At 38.4% G+C, this 18,956-nt stretch overlaps 1 protein-coding gene across 1 annotated transcript in view; it reads left to right on the top strand.

Moving 5' to 3' along the window:
- Positions 1–18,956, top strand: part of NDFIP2 (Nedd4 family interacting protein 2) — a 71,879-nt gene that overhangs the window by 33,353 nt on the left and 19,570 nt on the right. Inside the window, exons 2-4 of the mRNA XM_019971821.2 lie at positions 3,198–3,363; positions 7,434–7,567; positions 15,565–15,658. Of these exons, the coding sequence (XP_019827380.2) occupies positions 3,198–3,363; positions 7,434–7,567; positions 15,565–15,658 (394 nt within the window). The remainder of the gene's footprint in view (positions 1–3,197; positions 3,364–7,433; positions 7,568–15,564; positions 15,659–18,956) is intronic.

An 18,956-nucleotide genomic window follows, 5' to 3' on the forward strand; every position in this document is an offset into this window, starting at 1 on the left:
TGAACAGCATAACATCATGATTAGGGAAAAATTTCTACAAATGTCATTGTCTAATTTGATAAACATATTACTTAATTTGAATCCTTGTGTGAATTTAGAGGAAAGGCAGTCAGGTGTCGAAAAAATTAAACAGTAGTCCATCTGAGAAAGGAGTGGAGATTCTTCTTGGAGCCAGTCTGAGGATTGGAACTCAGGAGACAGCCTTTCAGAAAGTTGATTGCTGTTAAAAGTAAAAGCACAAATGTGTAAGTTTTTGAGACACAGAGTTAAGACATCAAAGTAACTGGGCTGGGAAGATGCCCTGGAGGAGAAGAAATGGCAGCCCACTCTGGTATTCTTGTCTGGAAAATCGCATGGACAGAGGAGCCTGGCAGGCAACAGTCCATGGGATCTTGAAAGAGTCGGGCATGACTTAGTGACTAAACAACATATTGACACTTTACATGGTCCAACAGGGTAAGTAGTGGGATCACTGTGACTCCTTTCAGGACCGAGAAAGCAGTGTACCTACCTCCTGAGGAGTTATCAGATGGAAATTGCTTTTTTGGGGGTGAGCAGGCATTCCTGTGTCTTCTAAGGAGATCCAGTCTGCTGCTGCTGCTAAGTTGCTTCAGTCGTATCCGACTCTGTGCGACCCCGTAGACCAGCAGCCCACCAGGCTCCCCCGTCCCTGGGATTCTCCAGGCAAGAACACTGGAGTGGCTTGCCATTTCCTTCTCCAATGCATGAAAGTGAAAAGTGAAAGTGAAGTTGCTCAGTCATGTCTGACTCTTAGCGACCCCATGGACTGCAGCCTTCCAGGCTCCTCCGTCCATGAGATTTTCCAGGCGAAAGTACTGGAGTGGGTTGCCAATGCCTTCTCCAGTTATTTGTTTAGTAACACTAATTTCTACATATACTAAATATACTCATATAGGCTAAATTACTAAATATAGGCTATTTCTAAGTATATATCTGTACTTTGTTTGACTTGACTTGTTCATCTGACATTTTTGCTCTTAAAAATGTGGTCAAAGGTGAATAAATGCATCAGGAGCTCTCCTGAGTGCCTTGTAATGGGAAACATAGAATATGCTTTATGACTCTAGAGCAGAGTGTTGCTGGTCAAGAGGTTGCTCATTTAGTGCCTACTCTGAAAAGCCCTGCAAGTAAATAAATGAAAAAGCTCATACAGAGTTGACTTTGTGCTTATTTGAATTCACTTTCTGTGAGTGAATTTTGTTACATAAATTTTGATGCTGTTGACTGAAGAAAAACACATAACCTAAAAATTGCAAGTTATGTTTTATTTGGGGACCTTACTGAGGACTGTAGCCCAGGAGACAACCTCTCAGGTAGGTCTGAGGAACTGTTCTGAAGAGGTTAGGGAGAAGCCAGGATTTGTAGGAGTTTTTTTCTGGGGGAAGGCCAGGGGAGTAGTAGAACATGAGAAGAATACTGTTAATCACGAAAAACAGACGTCTGAAACGAATGATTTTTGTTCTTTTCTGTGTGTGCACATGTGCTCAGTTGCTCATTTATGGCTGATTCTTTGTGATTGCATGGACTGTAGTCTGCCAGGCTCTTCTGTCTATGAGCTTTTCCAGGCAAGAATACTGGAGTGGGTTGCTATTTCTTCCTCCAGGGGATCTTCCTGACCCAGGGATCGAACCAGTTCCTCCTGTGTCTCCTGCATTGGCAGGTGGATTCTTCAGCACTCTGCCACCTGGGAAGCCCTTTGTGCAGAGGATGTTAAAGTCTGGGCTTATTGAAATTATTCTTCACATGTGCTTCTTAACTACCTAGGGTCTGTATCCTCTCTTTCACCATCCTGAGTTCCTCTCAGGGTACAGTGAATGTGGTTGGCGGTGTTGGTTGGTAGTTTGATGGTGGACAGCCTTCATTGTTTGCTGAATGACAGGCAACATTTTTCCACAGTGTTATGAAAAAGGTTGTCTTCTTGAGATGATTTTAGGTTGATTTGTTAAAAATTATAATATATTTATGAACTTAAAAAAGTGTTTTGCTAGTTTAATCTCTTACCGCAAGACATATCCAAACAGCAATGAAGTAAATTGACCTCCTGTTTTACTTCACATATTTTAAAAAATTCTTCAGTGACTACTTATTAGACTGAAGCACTGCATAATTTCTGTTTTTGAGTTTATAAAATAAAATATATTAAATAAACGAGAAGAAGAGTAGAACTAGTATTTGCTAAATGCCTTTTGTGTGTTTGGCATTATGCTAGTTGATTTTCAAATACTACTTTACAGTCTGTGAGGATTGTGGTTTCATTTAGAATTTACATGTGGAGTCACTAAGGTACAGAGAAAGTAAGTTTAGTGAAGCTTATAGAAAGTGGAGTAATAATTTTCGTGTTCTGAAATTAAAAATGCATTGTATCACAGCATGCAGATTTATTCTCTTGACAAGCTTTTTTTTTTTTTTTTTTTTTTTTACTATAAAGTAGGAGATGTGCAGCCACATTGCTTGGATTTGATTCATGGTTTAGCCTTCCTACCTATTGTGATGTTTGGCAGATTACTCTAAGTCTTCATGTCCAGAGTGGTTTTGGTTTGGTTGGTTTGGTGTTTTTTTTTTTCCTTTTTTCTTTTAGCCTGTCAAATGGGGACAATAGTCTAACAGTCTCTTGTTTGTTGTGAGGATTAAATGAGTTAAACCATAAAGATCTCAGTATATTATCTAGTGTAAATTGGTTGTAATGAAGAACATTTTTCAAAGTTTTATATGCACAGTGACTTATTTTGCTTTATAAGTAATTCTTTTGGTACTTAGGAAAGCCTCAGAGTATTCCACATTTTTAGAATGTTTATAAATTGTTATTATATTTCATTAATTCATTTTACATAAGATACTAGTATAATAGATATGGTGTTGTGGTTGTATTAGGAATTTTACTTTTCTTTGCTGTATACAGTGATTAATACAGATTGAGCGAACTTGAATCTGTTTGTTATCATTACCTTTTTTCCTATAAATTCCTAAAAATTTGACCTTTATTTGTATTATAAATTATAAAAATTCTAAACTTAATGACTGTGTCTCTCAGAAATTTTATTCATCTTTTTAAATGCTACTTAGCTTGTTTTTAGCTAAAAAAGAAAAGAAAAATGATTCTTTGCCTGAAATAATCTTTAAAAATAAAAAAAAAATGTGCTTCACATTAATGTTTTCGTTTTCCTTTGTTCGCTCAGCTTCACAATGAAGAGGATAATTCAGAATCATCTGCTGTAGAGCAGCCATGTACTTCAAACCCAACACCACACACCGTGCAGGCTGCTCCTTCAGCATCTGGACATGAGACTGAGTCTTCTCCTCCCCCTTACAGTAGTATTACCGTGGAAGTACCTACAACTTCAGGTATTGTTGCTCTTAGTATGGAACTACTAGTAATGTTTTTAAGAACTCATTTTTTACCAGTATGGTTTTGTATAATTATCAAGTCTGTTAATGGGCTTCTCTAGTTTTATGATTTTTTAAAACAGATTTTCCTAAAGGTAGTTTATAAAATAATTTACTCTGTGCCTTATGTGTCTCACTGTTTTAAAAATTAATTTAAAAATGTAGCTTGTCAAGCTTTCTTATGCTTGCTAGAATCCATTTCCAGTGGACTAACCTATATAACTTTTGGAAGAAATATACATACCTGTAGATTCATGCACACATATAATGCCTACGGACATGCATGTATTAACATACCCATACCTGTGTGTGTTTACTTGTATAGTCATAAAACCAGGTATTATTCATGATGAATGTGAGTGGGAATGTGGTTAGCATATGTCAATGGAGGTGAAGGGTATACATAATGTTTCCCCCCTGCACATGGTAATATTTCTTGAATACAAGGCAGTGATTCCCACTTGCTACTGTTTATCTCATCCTTTCAGGTCATTCTCAAGAATACCCTCATCTGTTTCTCTGGCCACAGTTTATATTTTCCCAGTAATGCTAAGTTAATCATTCTGTGATGGAAGATGAGTGAAAGTCCCTTTGCTAAATGCCCCTCTGTTGTAGCTACTATTTGTTTAACAGACTACCTCAAACCTGATGGAGTAAAATAACAATCATTATTATCAATTCTCAGAATTTGGAGGGTGAACTTGGCTCCATGATGAAGTTCTTTGCTAGAGTCTCCTATGATTGTTGTCCGATGGAGGCAATTGCAGGCTTCCTTATTCACACATTTACTGGTTGAGGCAGGCTTCAGCTGGGGCCTCAGCTGAGGCTGTTGGCCAGAACAGCTATTGGTGGCCTCGTCTTGTGGTCTGGGCTCCTCTCTAAATGCAGGCTGGCTTCTAAGAACAAGCATTCTGAGAGAAAGCCAGATGGAACGGGTTACGTTGCCTCAAAAGTCACAGTGCAGGTTGTTAGAAGTGAGTCAGTCAGTTTAGTCTGTCTTCAGGATTATTGAAGAATTAGTCTCCGCCTCTTCATGGGAAGTGTTTCAAAGAGGAGACTGTGGTTTAAACCACCACAGCTATATACAGCCTCAGCCTCTTGGCCACCAGGCCTGCTTCTTTGACAGTCTTCCCTATTTCAGTAAATGGCTCCAGCAGGCCAGAAACTGGGGAGTCAGCCTTTTGGTATCTTATTATAAAATCATGTGGTTTTCTCCTTCAGTTTTTGTTGTCATGAAATATTTTATTAACATATTTCTTCTTGAAGCTAATCCATCCCTATATGCTTGGACTTTTTGTCATCATGTTCCAGTGTTTCCTGGATTTGAACTCATTAATATTTTAGTGTTTTTGCAGCTTTTTGCATGTGATCTGTAACTTTATGTACTGTCTTTTTGGTATGGAAAAAGCAGACTTTTGGAAAGCAAAGTTGAAAGCAAAATTTTATGAAAGCAACATAAAATGAATTGAGAAGCTTCTCATTTTTCTATGATGTATAGTAGTTTTGATAAAGTAGCATGATATTTTTAAAGGTTAGGTGAATTTCAACTGTGAAACAAGTGAAGCCTGCTACTTAGATGTTCAGTTATTCTCACCATCTGTTTTGTGATTCCTGGTCTTTAAAATTTTTTCACCTGTGCTAAAAGGCCATCCCTGACTAATTGAGAGTAAAAACGAATAATTCTAGAATTTTGGGTCTCTGCTTAATGAAAGCTATTATACTATTTTTCTTTAGCTTTTTGGTCAATGTTATATTTTAGGTATGGACAGTGCCTGTTTTCTGTGGAGATTATGTTATTCAGTAGGTCACTTTATGACTGTTTTTATAGATCTGAGCAACATCAGTTATAAAAGGTGACATTTGTATATAATGCTTCACTTTTTATGGAGTCCTCTAGAATACTGTTCTATTTTATCCCATAATAGCAAGTAATAGCATTGATGGGTCAGCTTCATCGATGAGAACGTAGAACTTCATAGGACTTAAGTGATGTGCTTGAGGTTACACAACTTCCAAGAAGGAGGGCTACGGTTGGAACTCCCCAGACTTAACATTCTGTGGTTGAGAACCAACCTCTGCCTTAAAGAAGAGAAGAATAGGAAGTAAAATTGACAAGTGAAAATTAAAGACGCTTCTTCCCAACTTTTACCTGTTATTGTCAGAGGTGTTTTTTCTATCGTGAATATTAAAACTTTTTAAAAACTTACATATATATATTTTTTTTAATTAGAGAATAATTGCTTTACAATGCTACATATCTAGTTTTAAGGTAAAGGATCTCGTTACCTTGGATAATATATGCCAGTGTTCCAGGTTTTTAAATAAATATTTATTTATCTTATTTTTGACTGTGCTGAATCTTCATTGCTGCATGGGGGTTTTCTCTAGTTGCAGTGAGCAGGGGCTACTCTTCAGTGCAGTGTGTGGGCTTCTCATTGTCGTGTCGTCTCTTGTTGCAGAGCAAGCTCTAGGGTGCTTGGGCTTCAGTAGTTGTGGTACACAGGCTTAGTTGGCCCGAGGCATGTCGGATCTTTCTGGACCAGGGATTGAACTTGTGTCCTCTGCAGTGCAAGGTGGATTCTTAACCACTAGACCACCAGGGAAGCCACCATTGTTTCAGTTTTAAAAGTTTCTAATTTTAATGTTATTGCCTTAAACTTGATAATCATTGTTTTTTCTGAAGTTTTACTTCCACTTTAGTCTTCAGAACTAAAGAAATCTGTTTACTTGACTGTGCGCAGTGTTTTTATATCCTAGTAATAAGTCTCTTCTAAGAATTTGTGACTCTTGTGCCTTTTGTTGGATAATATTCAGTATTATGCTGCTACTCACCACTTCCTGTTATTAAGTTAAAAATTGCCTAACTTCAGACCCTTAGCTCTTATTGATAGCATTAAAAATACTTATTTTTAAAACCTATAGACATTAAAACACAATAGGAAAAATTTTGCTGGAGTGTAGTGTGTTTTCATGTTGAAAATGCAAGAAAGTCTGATAAAGATAGGTAAAATTATAAACAATATAGAAAATGTGAAAATGCTATCATTATAATGGAGGAAATCACAGAAGTAGTGTTAAACACTGTGGTATGTACTACTTTTAGAATCTGCCTATTATTTATGTCAGGAATTCTAGCACATCCTAGTCGACTGATTAACCTATGTGTATGATTTTACTTACACGAAAGTTGGCAATAAATGTTGCAGCTTAAAAAAAATAGTTTGTTGTAGTATACTTCTGGAGATCATATTTCAAAAATAGCTTAAAAATTGGGGAAGGACAAACTCTTCCAAAAAAAGAAAACCTAAGGAGCTAGGTAGATGCAGGGAAAATGGGAGAAGGGATAAGAGTGAAAAAAGAGTTAAAAAGCATTAATCTTTTAGCAAAGAGAAATACTGAGTTTGCTTAGGAGTTGCTAAAATTGACCCATGTAGAAAAATTAACGTCATGTATTAGCAGAACAAAGTTTTTGGAGTCCAGAAATTTCTGGGTTCTGCCACTTCTTGATTGTGTGATCCTGGGCAAATCACCTAACTTTTCTGAACCTCAGAGTTGCTGAGGTTAATGTATTTAGAAGTGGTATAGGAGGTGGCTAGTGCTATTTCAGTGTATATGTGTTTTTTTTTTTTTTTTTTTTTAACTATCATTCGTGCTGTTTTTACTTTTTTTGACTGTGAGATGATGGGCAGATAAATTCTCTGAGCACAGCAAGTAGGCACACAGAGCATGTTCACATACGGTGAGTTTCTTACCTCTTTTGTGTTGCACACATTTTCAGAGTCTCCTTCTTGATGCTCTTGTTTTGTGTATCAGTCTCTGGATGATATTTATCAGTCCTTTCTCAATAAATCCAGGACTCCAAGAATATGATGTAGTAATAATTTATATGTTATACAGCTTATAATGTAGGACTACAAATAGCAGTGATCATCCTCTGGCATTCTGTAACTTGTTAAATTGTATTATGGTTATAAAAATGTCATTAGTTTGTTTTAATGGTTATCTTTTTTTAAAACCCTTTCCTTCAGATACAGAAGTTTACAGTGAGTTTTATCCTGTGCCGCCTCCTTACAGTGTTGCTACCTCTCTTCCCACGTACGATGAAGCTGAGAAAGCCAAAGCTGCTGCCTTGGCAGCTGCAGCAGCAGAAACATCTCAAAGAGTAAGACAGTGTTATCATTACCTTTTGAGAATAATATCCAAGATAGTTCTCTGTGTCCTTTTTTTTTTTTTTTTTTTAGTATTTTCTGTACTGCTGCTCATTTGTGTCATCGTGTTTTGGCACTCTCTGAGTGAAATAATACCTTCTGCATTCCTTGACCCACCTCATTTCTGTTTCTTTTGGTCTTTTCCTGCACCCTGTCTCAGACTGTGGTCATCTAGGTGTACCACTAATGTATCATTTTCTAAACTTGATTTCAGGCATCTCCTGCACTAAGACTCATCCCTCCCACCCTTCCCCCTGCCATCCCTCTGACTTCCTCATGCAAATTACCCCCACCCTGTTGACCTCTTCACTGTTAATGAAGTGTCTTTAGTGTCTTTACTTCCTTTCCTATGTAGTTTAGATTCTGTGGTCCGTAATTATAATTATAAATCATTATTTTCTATTCATTTTTATAAATTAGCACAGCCAGTCCAGTGACTCTATGAGTGAACTCACAGTAGGTTAAAACACTCACAGGCAAGTCTGGGTTGGTCTCTTGTGGGCTTACTGCTCCTTTCTCCTGGGTCCTGGTATGCATAAGGTTTTGTTTGTGCCTTCTAAGAGTCTGTTTCCCCAGTCCTGTGTAAGTTCTGGCAGCTCTGTGGTGGGGTTAATGGCAACCTCCTCCAAAAGGGTTTTGCCATACCCAGGTCTGCTACATCCAGAGCTCCTGCCCCTGCAGCAGGCCACTGCTGGCCCCGTACCTCCGCAGGAGACACTCAAACACTCAAAAGCAGGTCTGGCTCAGTCTCTGTGGGGTCTTCTGGTGAGGACAAGGTTTTGTTTGAGCCCTCCGAGCGTCTCTGGCAGGCATGGGTTTGATTCTAAACATGATTTTGCCCCTCCTACTATCTTGCTGGGGCTTCTCCTTTGCCCTTTGACAGGAAGTATCTCTTTTTAGTGTCTGAGGAGGCCTTACAAATGGTTGTCTAAGGAGGCGTTACAAATAGCTGAGAAAAGAAGAGAAGCTAAAGACAAAGGAGAAAAAGAAAGATATACCCATTTGAATGCAGAGTTCCAAAGAATAGCAAGGAGAGATAAGAAAGCCTTCCTCCGTGGTCAATGCAAAGAAATAGAGGAAAACAATAGAAAGGGAAAGACCAGAGATCTCTTCAAGAAAATTAAAGATACCAAGGGGACATTTCATGCAAAGATGGGCACAATAAAGGAAAGAAATGGTGTGAACCTAACAGAAGCAGAGATATTAAGAAGAGGTGGCAAGAATACACAGAAGAACTATACAAAAAAGATCTTCTTGACCCAGATAACCACAATGGTGTGATAACTCACCTAGAGCCAGAGCCAGACATCCTGAAATGTGAAGTCAAGTGGGCCTTAGGAAGCATCACTAGGAACAAAGCTAGTGTAGGTGATGGAATTCCAGTTGAGCTATTTCAAATCCTAAAAGATGATGCTGTGAAAGCACTGCGCTCAGTATGCCAGCAAATTTGAAGAACTCAGAAGTGGCCACAGGACTGGAAAAGGTCAGTTTTCATTCCAATCCCAAAGAAAGGCAATGCCAAAGAATGTTCAAACTATTGCACAGTTGCACTCATCTCACATGCTAGCAAAGTTATGCTCAAAATTCTCCAAGCCAGGCTTCAAGAATACATGAACTGTGAACTTGCAGATGTTCAAACTGGATTTAGAAAAGGCAGAGGAACCAGAGTTGAAATTGCCAACATCCGTTGGATCATCGAAATAACAAGAGAGTTCCAGAAAAACATCTACTTCTGCTTTATTGACAGTGCCAAAGCCTTTGACTGTGTGGATCACAACAGACTATGGAAAATTCTTCAAGAGATGGGAATACCAGATCTTACCTGCCCCCAAGACATGTGTATGCAGGTCAAGAAGCAACAGTTAGAACTGGACATGGAAAAACAGACTGGTTCCAAATCAGAAAAGGAGTACATTAAGTCTGTATGTTGTCACCCTGCTTATTTAACTTACGTGCAGAGTACATCATGAGAAACGCTGGGCTGGAAGAAGCACAAGCTGGAATCAAGATTGCTGGGAGAAATATCAATAACCTCAGATATGCAGATGACACCACCCTTATGGCAGAAGATGAAGAAAAGGTAAAGAGACTCTTGATGAAAGTGAAAGAAAAGAGTGAAAAAGTTGGCTTAAAACTCGACATTCAGAAAACGAAGATCATGGCATCCGGTCCCATCACTTCATGGCAAATAGATGGGGAAACAATGGAAATAGTGAGAGACTTTATTTTTTTTTTGGCTCCAAAATCACTGCAGATGGTGACTGCAGCCGTGAAATTAAAAGACACTTGCTCCTTGGAAGAAAACCTATGATAAACCTAGACAGCATATTAAAGAACAGAGATACCACTTTGCCAACAAAAGTCTGTCTAGTCAAAGCTGTGGTTTTTCCAGTAGTCACTTACGGATGTTGAGAGTTGGACCATAAAGAAAGCTGAGCGCCAAAGAATTGATTCTTTCGAACTGTGGTGCTAGAGAAGACGCTTGAGAGTCCCTTGGACAGCAAGGAGACCCATCCAGTCAATCCTAAAGGAAATCAGTCCTGAATATTCATTGGAAGGACTGATGCTGAAGCTGAAACTCCAGTACTTTGGCCACCTGATGTGAAGAACTTACTGATTTGAAAAGACCCTGATGCTGGGAAAAATTGAAGGCAAGAGGAGAAGGGGACGATAGAGGATGAGATGGTTGGATGGCATCACCGACTCAATGGACATGAGTTTGAGTAAGCTCTGGGAGTTGGTGATGGACCAGGGAAGCCTGGTGTGCTGCAGTCCATGGGATCGAAAAGAATTGGACACAACTGAGCGATTGACCTGAACTGAACTGAACTGAGGTTAAAACACAAAGAAAGAATTTACCAGGCCTACAAACTTATGTTTGTCAACTCACTTTTTTTTTTTTTTTCCTGTCCTTTGAACACATGCCACCCCAGAATTTGGGAATGATGCTCAAAGATTTCAGCACCCTTTCTCCCCCATCTTCCCTGTCTTAGTAATTGAGTCAGTGATAGATGCATATGTTATTTCCTGTTCTGGTAAAGGAGTGGCTATCTCGATAAAAGGGAATGAGATGTATGTATGCTATTGTTCTTCAGTCATGTAAAAAGTGGGGAATTACATTTTACCATGGCTGCAAGCAGGACTAGAGTTTGTTACCTTTTTTTCTTGCCTTAGACTTTAGAGGTGTCATTTCAAATCTTGGATTCATCCCCATTCTGTTCAGGAAAAGAACACAAAATATTATGTCATGGAGGAAAGCTGGAATGAGGTGAGGGGCCAAGGCGGGGAGGAACATGTTTGTATGTGCAGCATTCTCACCCTGCCACCAACAGGCCAGCGCCCAACAAGTAGATTGTCTGATGGGTGAGCGGTCGGGTTTCTTTCATCAGTCACAACTGTCTCCACACCTCCTCCCACTCCCGTCCTCCAGCACACACAGAGTTAAACATCATCATCAGTAGTTTTGGGCACATAAGTAAAGATAGTAAACCGCAAATTTATTATTGATGCATTTTCCGTCTGAGAGTTAAGTAAGTTTCTATTAAGACCATGGCATAAAAATACTCAGTCAGTAAGGATTTTTGATGTTGGGAGGAGAGAATTATAGAGCAGGAGGACAGATCTGTAAGGTGTGGAGTTTTTATTAGTGCATGTGTGTTTATGTACGCGTTTGTATATACATGCACACACTCTCTTGGTGACATGGGACAGTGGCTCCTTTTCTCAGAGAATGTCTCCCTGGGAACTTTGGAAATGGTAAAGGTCTTTAGGGCTTTCCTGGTGGCTCAGATGGTAAAGAATCTGCCTGCAGTGCAGGAGACCCAGGTTCGATCTCTGGGTTGGGAAGATCCCCTAGAGAAAGGGATGGGTACCAACTCCAGTAAAGGATGTTAAGGACCTTACGTCCTCTGTTGCCCTAACTTCCACTCTATTGGATCAAAACTAAAGAGAAAGTAGGAGTCATTAAGTCTTGTTCTCTGTGTCTTGAGATAGAAGTAATTTTACCTTTTGGAGAGAAAACTGAAGTGTTAGTGTTAGAACCCCTCACTGTCGTCATTTCCAGTGTCTTGTTTTAGAAAGTAATTTGATTCTCTGCCTGAATTGGAATATGCCCATAAAGAAAAGTTTTCTGTTTTTACTTGTTTCTGAGACCATTTTAACTCTAGCTTATGAAGATTGTGGAAAATTTTATGGAAAGTAGAAACAGAGTTGTACAAAGAAACTAACTTTGACCCTTGTAAAAAATCTTTCAAATTTGTCTGTTTCTGTCCCCCTGCTCCAGCACCCTCTGTCTGCAGCTTATCATCGAGTATGAGTTTCTATACCTGATTCGGATAAAAAACTGATCTGATTAGCACTTGAGTACTTCAGTTGTAAATAAATCTCAACTGGATTAACTGAAAGTTTATTTCTTAAACCCAGTTTCATTGGGGGAATGTAGGTAGTCAGGACACTTGGAAACAATTTTCTGCTGTTTCTTATTTTTATTGTGTAGGGTTGCAGGTATGATTATGTGATGACTCAGTAGATTTACTGAAATGCATTATCCATTTTTAATATTTCTATGAAAAATAGAAAGAACTAAACAGCCTCTTCATGAAAGTGAAAGGGGAGAGTGAAAAAATTGGCTTAAAGCTCAGCATTCAGAAAACTAAGATCATGGCATCTGGTCCCATCACTTCATGGCAAATAGATGGGGAAACAGTGGAAACAGCGGCTGACTTTATTTTTCTGGGCTCCAGAATCACTGCAGATGGTGATGGCAGCCATGAAATTAAAAGATGCTTACTCTTTGGAAGGAAAGTTATGACCAACCTAGACAGCATATTAAAAAAGCAGAGACATTACTTTGTCAACAAAGGTCCGTCTAGTCAAGGCTATGGTTTTCCACTGGCCATGTATGGATGTGAAGGTTGGACTGTGAAGACATCTGAGCGCTGAAGAATTGATGCTTTTGAACTGTAGTGTTGGAGAAGACTCTTGAGAGTGCCTTGGACTGCAAGGAGATCCAACCAGTCCATCCTAAAGGAAATCAGTCCTGGGTGTTCATTGGTAGGACTGATGTTGAAGCTGAAATTCCAGTACTTTGGCCACCTGATGCAAAGAGCTGACTCATTGGAAAAGACCCTGATGCTGGGAAAAATTGAGGGCAGGAGGAGAAGGGGACGACAAAGGATGAGATGGTTGGATGGCATTACCGACTCAATGGACATGGGTTTGGGTGGACTCTGGGAGTTGGTGATGGACAGGGAGGCCTGGCATGCTGTGGTTCATGGAGTTGCAAAGAGTTGGACATGACTGAGTGACTGAACTGAACTGAACTGATGAAAAATATTTGAATTTCACATAATTCACTTTATAAAACTTTTAAACATGGCTTGCCACTTAGTCTCATCTTATAAGAATATAGTGAATAGGATTCATTTTTTTGTACCTTGTTTAAAATTCTATGTGAGTACAATTTTGACACAAAAAGCTAGCACTTGATAAATTATGCACAACCCCAAGACTGTTTCTAATACCTAGCTATTACCTAGCACATCCTTGGTGTTTAAGAAATAACAGTTAATTAAGTTAATGAATGCTTTCTTTAAAATAGCCAGTGTGGGAAATTATAAAAAATACTATTGTTGTCCTAAGACAGCTGTTTGTTTTAAATTTTTTCTTAAAAAGTCTTCTAAGTCAGTGTTTAATGTAATTGAAATTATTGTGTAGCTTCCATCTTTCATTTTTTAAAGCATTTTATGTATTTTCTGTTATGTTAATGGTTGAGTGAGAGTCCATGAAATCAATATACTCTAATATAGGGCCCATTCCTCTTTAGTGAACAGTTAGAATCTTTTCAAGAGTGTGTTTTCCAGTGTTAATGTTGTAAAGGATATCTTTGTGTATATGTCGCCTACCTTTGTAAAAATGATGTCCCTATGGTAAAATCTCTTGGACTGGACTGGTGTTTCAGAAGAATATGAAATATTTTATGCTTGCCATTATATTGATAGTGTGTTTTTGGAGCTCCTACTATGCTTTAGTGTTTATTTTCTTGAATTAGCTTAAAATGATACAAAATTTATTAATATGTATTTAATCATTGCTAGTGATTACACAGACCATCAGAAGGTTGCCTTGGATATAGGATTGCAGAGTTTAAGGGATCTTTTTGCCTAAATAATGAGCAGTATGGTTTTGAAAATCTTTTTCCTTCAGGAAAGCAATATATATAGTGAGACAGCCATGCTTGGATGGAAAGAACGTTGGTATCCTGGGTTCAAGTCCTGCCTTGACCTAGCTAATTATGTGATCTTGGGCAGGGTACTTAGCTTCTCTGAGCTCTGTCTGTACCAACACAAAGTTGAAACAAAACACCCAGGAGAGATTACGTGTATGTAACATGGAGATAATATATTTGTAGATCAGGTCATGTCACTTATTTGTTAAAAATTCTGTAAGACCTCCTAGTTCACTCAGTAAAACTCTGGGTCCTTTCGTGGACTCTCTGACATTTCTTCCTGTTTGCTTTCATTGGTTTCAACCATGTCAGCTTCCTTGCTATTTCTGTAACATGCCAGGTCTGATTCTATCTTAGGACCTTGGCACTGGCTTGTCCCTCTGCCTGAAACACTGCTCTATGAGATATCTGTATAGCCACCGTACCTTACCTCTCCTTTCGATGTATAATAATTTGTTTCATTGGTCTCAGAATTATCACTGGTCTGAGATTTTACCCTACTTGCAAGCTGTCTAATTAGCTTGTCACAGTTTGGTGGATGCTCACAGAAGACATCAGACAGAAACTTTATTATTCACAGCAGCAGTAGTAGTCAGAGTATTATCATTTGCTCACCAGTTTCCCGAGCTTCAGGTCCCACAGGGCAGCTCAAACAAGGCCAGCAATGCCTCTAGTTGCAGTGTGGAACCCTGAGTTTAGGGGAACCCAATATTTTCTAATGGTCAATAAGCACAACTGCCTCTCTGCTCTGGTGAAAGTCACTCAGTCATGTCTGACTGTTCGTGACCCCATGAACTGTATAGTCCAGGAATTCTCCAGGCCAGAATACTGGAGTGGGTAGCCTTTGCCTTCTCCAGGGGATCTTCCCAACCCAGGGATCGAACCCAGGTCTCCTGCATTGCAGGCGGATTCTTTACCAGCTGAGCCACCAGGGAAGCCCAAGAGTACTGGAGTGGGTAGCCGATCCCTTCTCCAGGGGATCTTCCAGACTCTGGAATGGAACTGGGGTCTCCTGCATTGCATGCAGATTATTTACCAACTGAGCTACCAGGGAGCCCTGCTCTGGAGAGAGATACTGTTTGTCTGACTCAAAGCTGTATACTATATAAACATCCTTGAAAAGATAATACACAGCCAGTGCCTCTACCTGGAAGATGTAGAAACATCAAAGACTCACAGATAATTGTCTCCTGACAGTAGCCCACTACTGATGGGCATTTATATTTTGTCTGATTTTTTACCTTAATTAACATTGCTGCAGTGAATTGTCTTTAATACATCATTTCTTACAAGTGATTTTCAAGAGCTGGAGTTACTGTGTCAAAGGATGTATACATTTTAATTTTTGATAAATATTGCCAGATTGCCAACCATGGAGTTTGTATCAGAGTTCACTGTTGATTATGAAAAATCCTTTCTCACTTTGACACTAAGGTAGCAGTGTCACATCTTTCTTTTGTGATGATATTTTCATTAATACAGTGTTACTCAGTTTTTACCTTTTTTGTGTTCTCTTTCAAAGTTACTCTTTTCAAGGGTGCCCATGGAAACTAGTAACTACTGACATTTTTTGAGTACTTATTATGTGCCAGACATTGTATCATTTCATTTTGCTTATACATTACATTGAGGACATTAGACTTTATTTAAATTTTTATCTTTTCACTTAAGGTAATAAAGTTGTAATTAGTTTAGTGAACTAATCTAATGGTGAATTTTTTACAGATTCAAGAGGAAGAGTGTCCACCAAGAGATGACTTCAATGACCCAGACCAGCTCAGAGTGGGTAATGATGGGATTTTCATGCTGGCATTTTTCAGTAAGTAATATTTCATTTCCAGACCTTTTTCTTGCAGGTGTTAGTTGTCTGTGTATTTAATGTGGGCAGTGAAGGAAGACAAGTATTGTCAGTGTGTGTTACATTGTTTAAAATGTAAATTGCTCTTGATATTGAACTAACTGATCATATGTTATGATGCAAGTCCTTGAATTTGTTCAGCACCTAGCAGGTAACTTTATATTGCAGTTATTATGCTGGATGCTTACTATATAGAGATGCATATAAGCATATTGAAAGCTAGATATGTTTTTGTATGTGAAATTCTACATGTCCATTTGGGGCCATAGGAATATGTATAATGAAATGGTAAATTCTGTTTTTGGAACAGAGAACATCCACTTGAGTGTCTTAAAACAGGAGGTAGTCTGGGCAAATGGGACAGTGTGATTTGAGACATAGAAATATGAGTTTGTCCTATTTGTGGAGAATGGCGAATCACTAGAAGACCAGAAACCTGAGTAATAGTTATTTTAACATTTTGCAACATTCTTAATTTAGCATTGGACTTTATATAGTAGATTATGCTTTAAGAAGACTTCGTTATAGTCTTCATTATTCCAATTCCTAACTCAGGAATTGGCACATAGTACACTCAGTAAATAATAATGTGACACTCAAACTGTTTAAATTACTAAAATAATTCTTAGATTTATCAGATTTAATAGGATAAGTAAATTTATCAGATTATGATAGGGTTAATTTCTGCCCTCAACTAGTTAAGTGATCAAGCTTTCATACCTTCTTTGATAGCATGCTGACTTAATGTATTTCAACTGTGTAGTTAATTTTAATAATAAAACTGAGGAATGTTTTACCTAAAGTACCACATTCAACTTTAATAATAGGCAGTATGGAAAATACATACTTCCCGAGTTGAGTTACTTCTGAGTCTAAAAATTCAGTTACCTTTTCCTCCATTTTGAAATGGTTTCTTGCTTCTTTTCTTTCTTTCATTTCATCTTCTGAAGAATGGAAGTATCAGAAGTATGTGGGTGGATGTGCAGGCAGTTATATTTTCCTCTTCAGATTTACTAAATTATATTCACGTTGGCAATCAGATAATGTATATGCAATATTTATATCCTGTGGTTTTAGTTACAATTTGTCATTAGATATGTTAAGTACGGGACTTGCCTGGTGGCTCAAAGGGTAAAGAATCTGCCTGCAATGCAGGAGACCTGGGTTTGATCCCTGGGTTGGGAGGATCGACCTGGGTTTGATCCCTGGGTTGGGAGGATCCCCTGGAAGGGAACAGCTACCCCACTCTAGTGTTCTTACCTGGAGAATTTCATGGACAGAGGAACCTGGTGGACTACAATCCTTGGGGTTGCCAACAGTCGAACACGACTGAGTGATTAATGCACACATGTTTAGTATGATGAAAAGGAAAATCACACTTTGGCTACAAAATAATTCTTCTTTGTACTATTAGTCTAGTAAACCTTAATTTTTTTCTTAGTTCACCTGGTAATTCTTTATATTAATAACAGCCTTCCCACATATTTTATTTACAAAAAAGAGTAGCGTAAACATTAATTCCTTTCATGGTTGTCTTTTAAGAAATCTTAATTGGTAAAGGAAGAATTTAAATTTATTGTAATTACTTGTAGTACAAATACCTGTTTCTTACAAATAAAAACATGTTATTTGACACCATCTAATTATTTGACTTGAGCTTAGTTATCATCTCTGCATTTCTGTATTTCACTTAACTGTGCTATCTTCTTCTCAATCTGTGTTTTTAGATCTGAAAGCATTTTCCTGATACACCAGTGTTGTAAATGCACAGTAACATAGGCACTTGGTTGGCTCTGTTTTTGGTCAGTGGTGGTATATTAATCGATATGAATGTAAATGTTTACATTTAATGTGTTAATGTGAATTATCTGCCTATTATTACAGTTTTACTAAATTAAATTTATACAATTTATATCCTTATGCTTCCTATTAGAATAGGAATCTTTGTAGACAAATACTGCACTGATATTTTAAGAGTAAGATTATATAAATTGTCACCTTCATTTCCTGATACATTCTTTGGGTAAAGGCTATAGGCCAGTGCTTCAGATTTATTTGTAGTCACTGCCATCTAGTGGCTGTCTACAAATTGCAACATGCTACATTTTCCACACACTAAACTATACAGTAGCTAGGCAATGGCAACCCACTCCAGTACTCTTGCCTGGAATATCCCACGGACAGAGGTGCCTGGTAGGCTACAGGTCCTGGGGTCACAAAGAGTTGGACGTGACTGAGCAACTTTACTTTAACTTTTCACTTTCATGCACTGGAGAAGGAAATGACAGCCCACTCCGGTATTCTTGCCTGGAGAATCCCAGGGTCAGAGGAACCTGGTAGGCTGCCGTCTATGGGGTCGCACAGAGTCGGACACGACTGAAGCAACTTAACAGCAGCAGCTAGTTGAGCATGACTTAGCGTCTAAACAGCAACAAGCTATTGCTTAGATTCTGTTCTGCTGTCTATTTCTAAGGTCTGGAAATAGATTTTCTTTAACATGGTTTATAATTTAAACATTTCAGATTATATAAGTTGTGCAAATAAAACTAGTGATTTTCATGAAGAATACTTCAATTTAAACCTTTTGTTGGTTTAATTTTACTTTCTCTGTTTTCACCATCCACAATTCAGTCTCTTACTACATGTAACCTTAAAGTTTACACGTAAATTTGGTAAGATAACTGCTTGCTCATGTTCAGAAAATGTAAAGAAAGAAATGTGTATATTCCCTGATGATGCTTTGCTTCTCGTAATCCTTTGAAGTGTCACCGCTCTGAGCCTACTTTTAACAGATTTTCTCTCAAAGGGAATGAAATAGAAGTCAGTTATATGTCCGTTAGTTAAAAGCTAGAAATTAAGGTTTGGTTCATTGGATAAGTGACATTCTGTGGAAATTACTTGAACTCTCGTGCTTAAAAACGTAATCTATATTCTACTTAGAAAACTTTTCTGAGGTTTGTCCTTTTGTACCATGTGTGAGTCTTCATATCAGCATGCTATCATAATAATTAATCACTTGGATTATTCCCATTTTAGATTTGAGGGAAACATAGTTAAAGAGATACTAGGTTATTTGTAAGTTGGGCTTCCCTGGTGGCTTAGACGGTAAAGAGTCTGCGCTGCAGTGCTGGAGACTCGGGTTCAACCGCTGGTCATGAAGATCCCCTGGAGAAGGAAATGGCAACCCACTCCAGTATTCTTGCCTGGAAAATCTCATGGACGGAGGAGCCTGGCAAACTACAGTCCATGGGGTCGCAAA

The sequence above is a fragment of the Bos indicus genome, chromosome 12, assembly GCF_029378745.1.
Source record: "Bos indicus isolate NIAB-ARS_2022 breed Sahiwal x Tharparkar chromosome 12, NIAB-ARS_B.indTharparkar_mat_pri_1.0, whole genome shotgun sequence".
In the NCBI taxonomy this organism is placed as follows: domain Eukaryota; kingdom Metazoa; phylum Chordata; class Mammalia; order Artiodactyla; family Bovidae; genus Bos; species Bos indicus.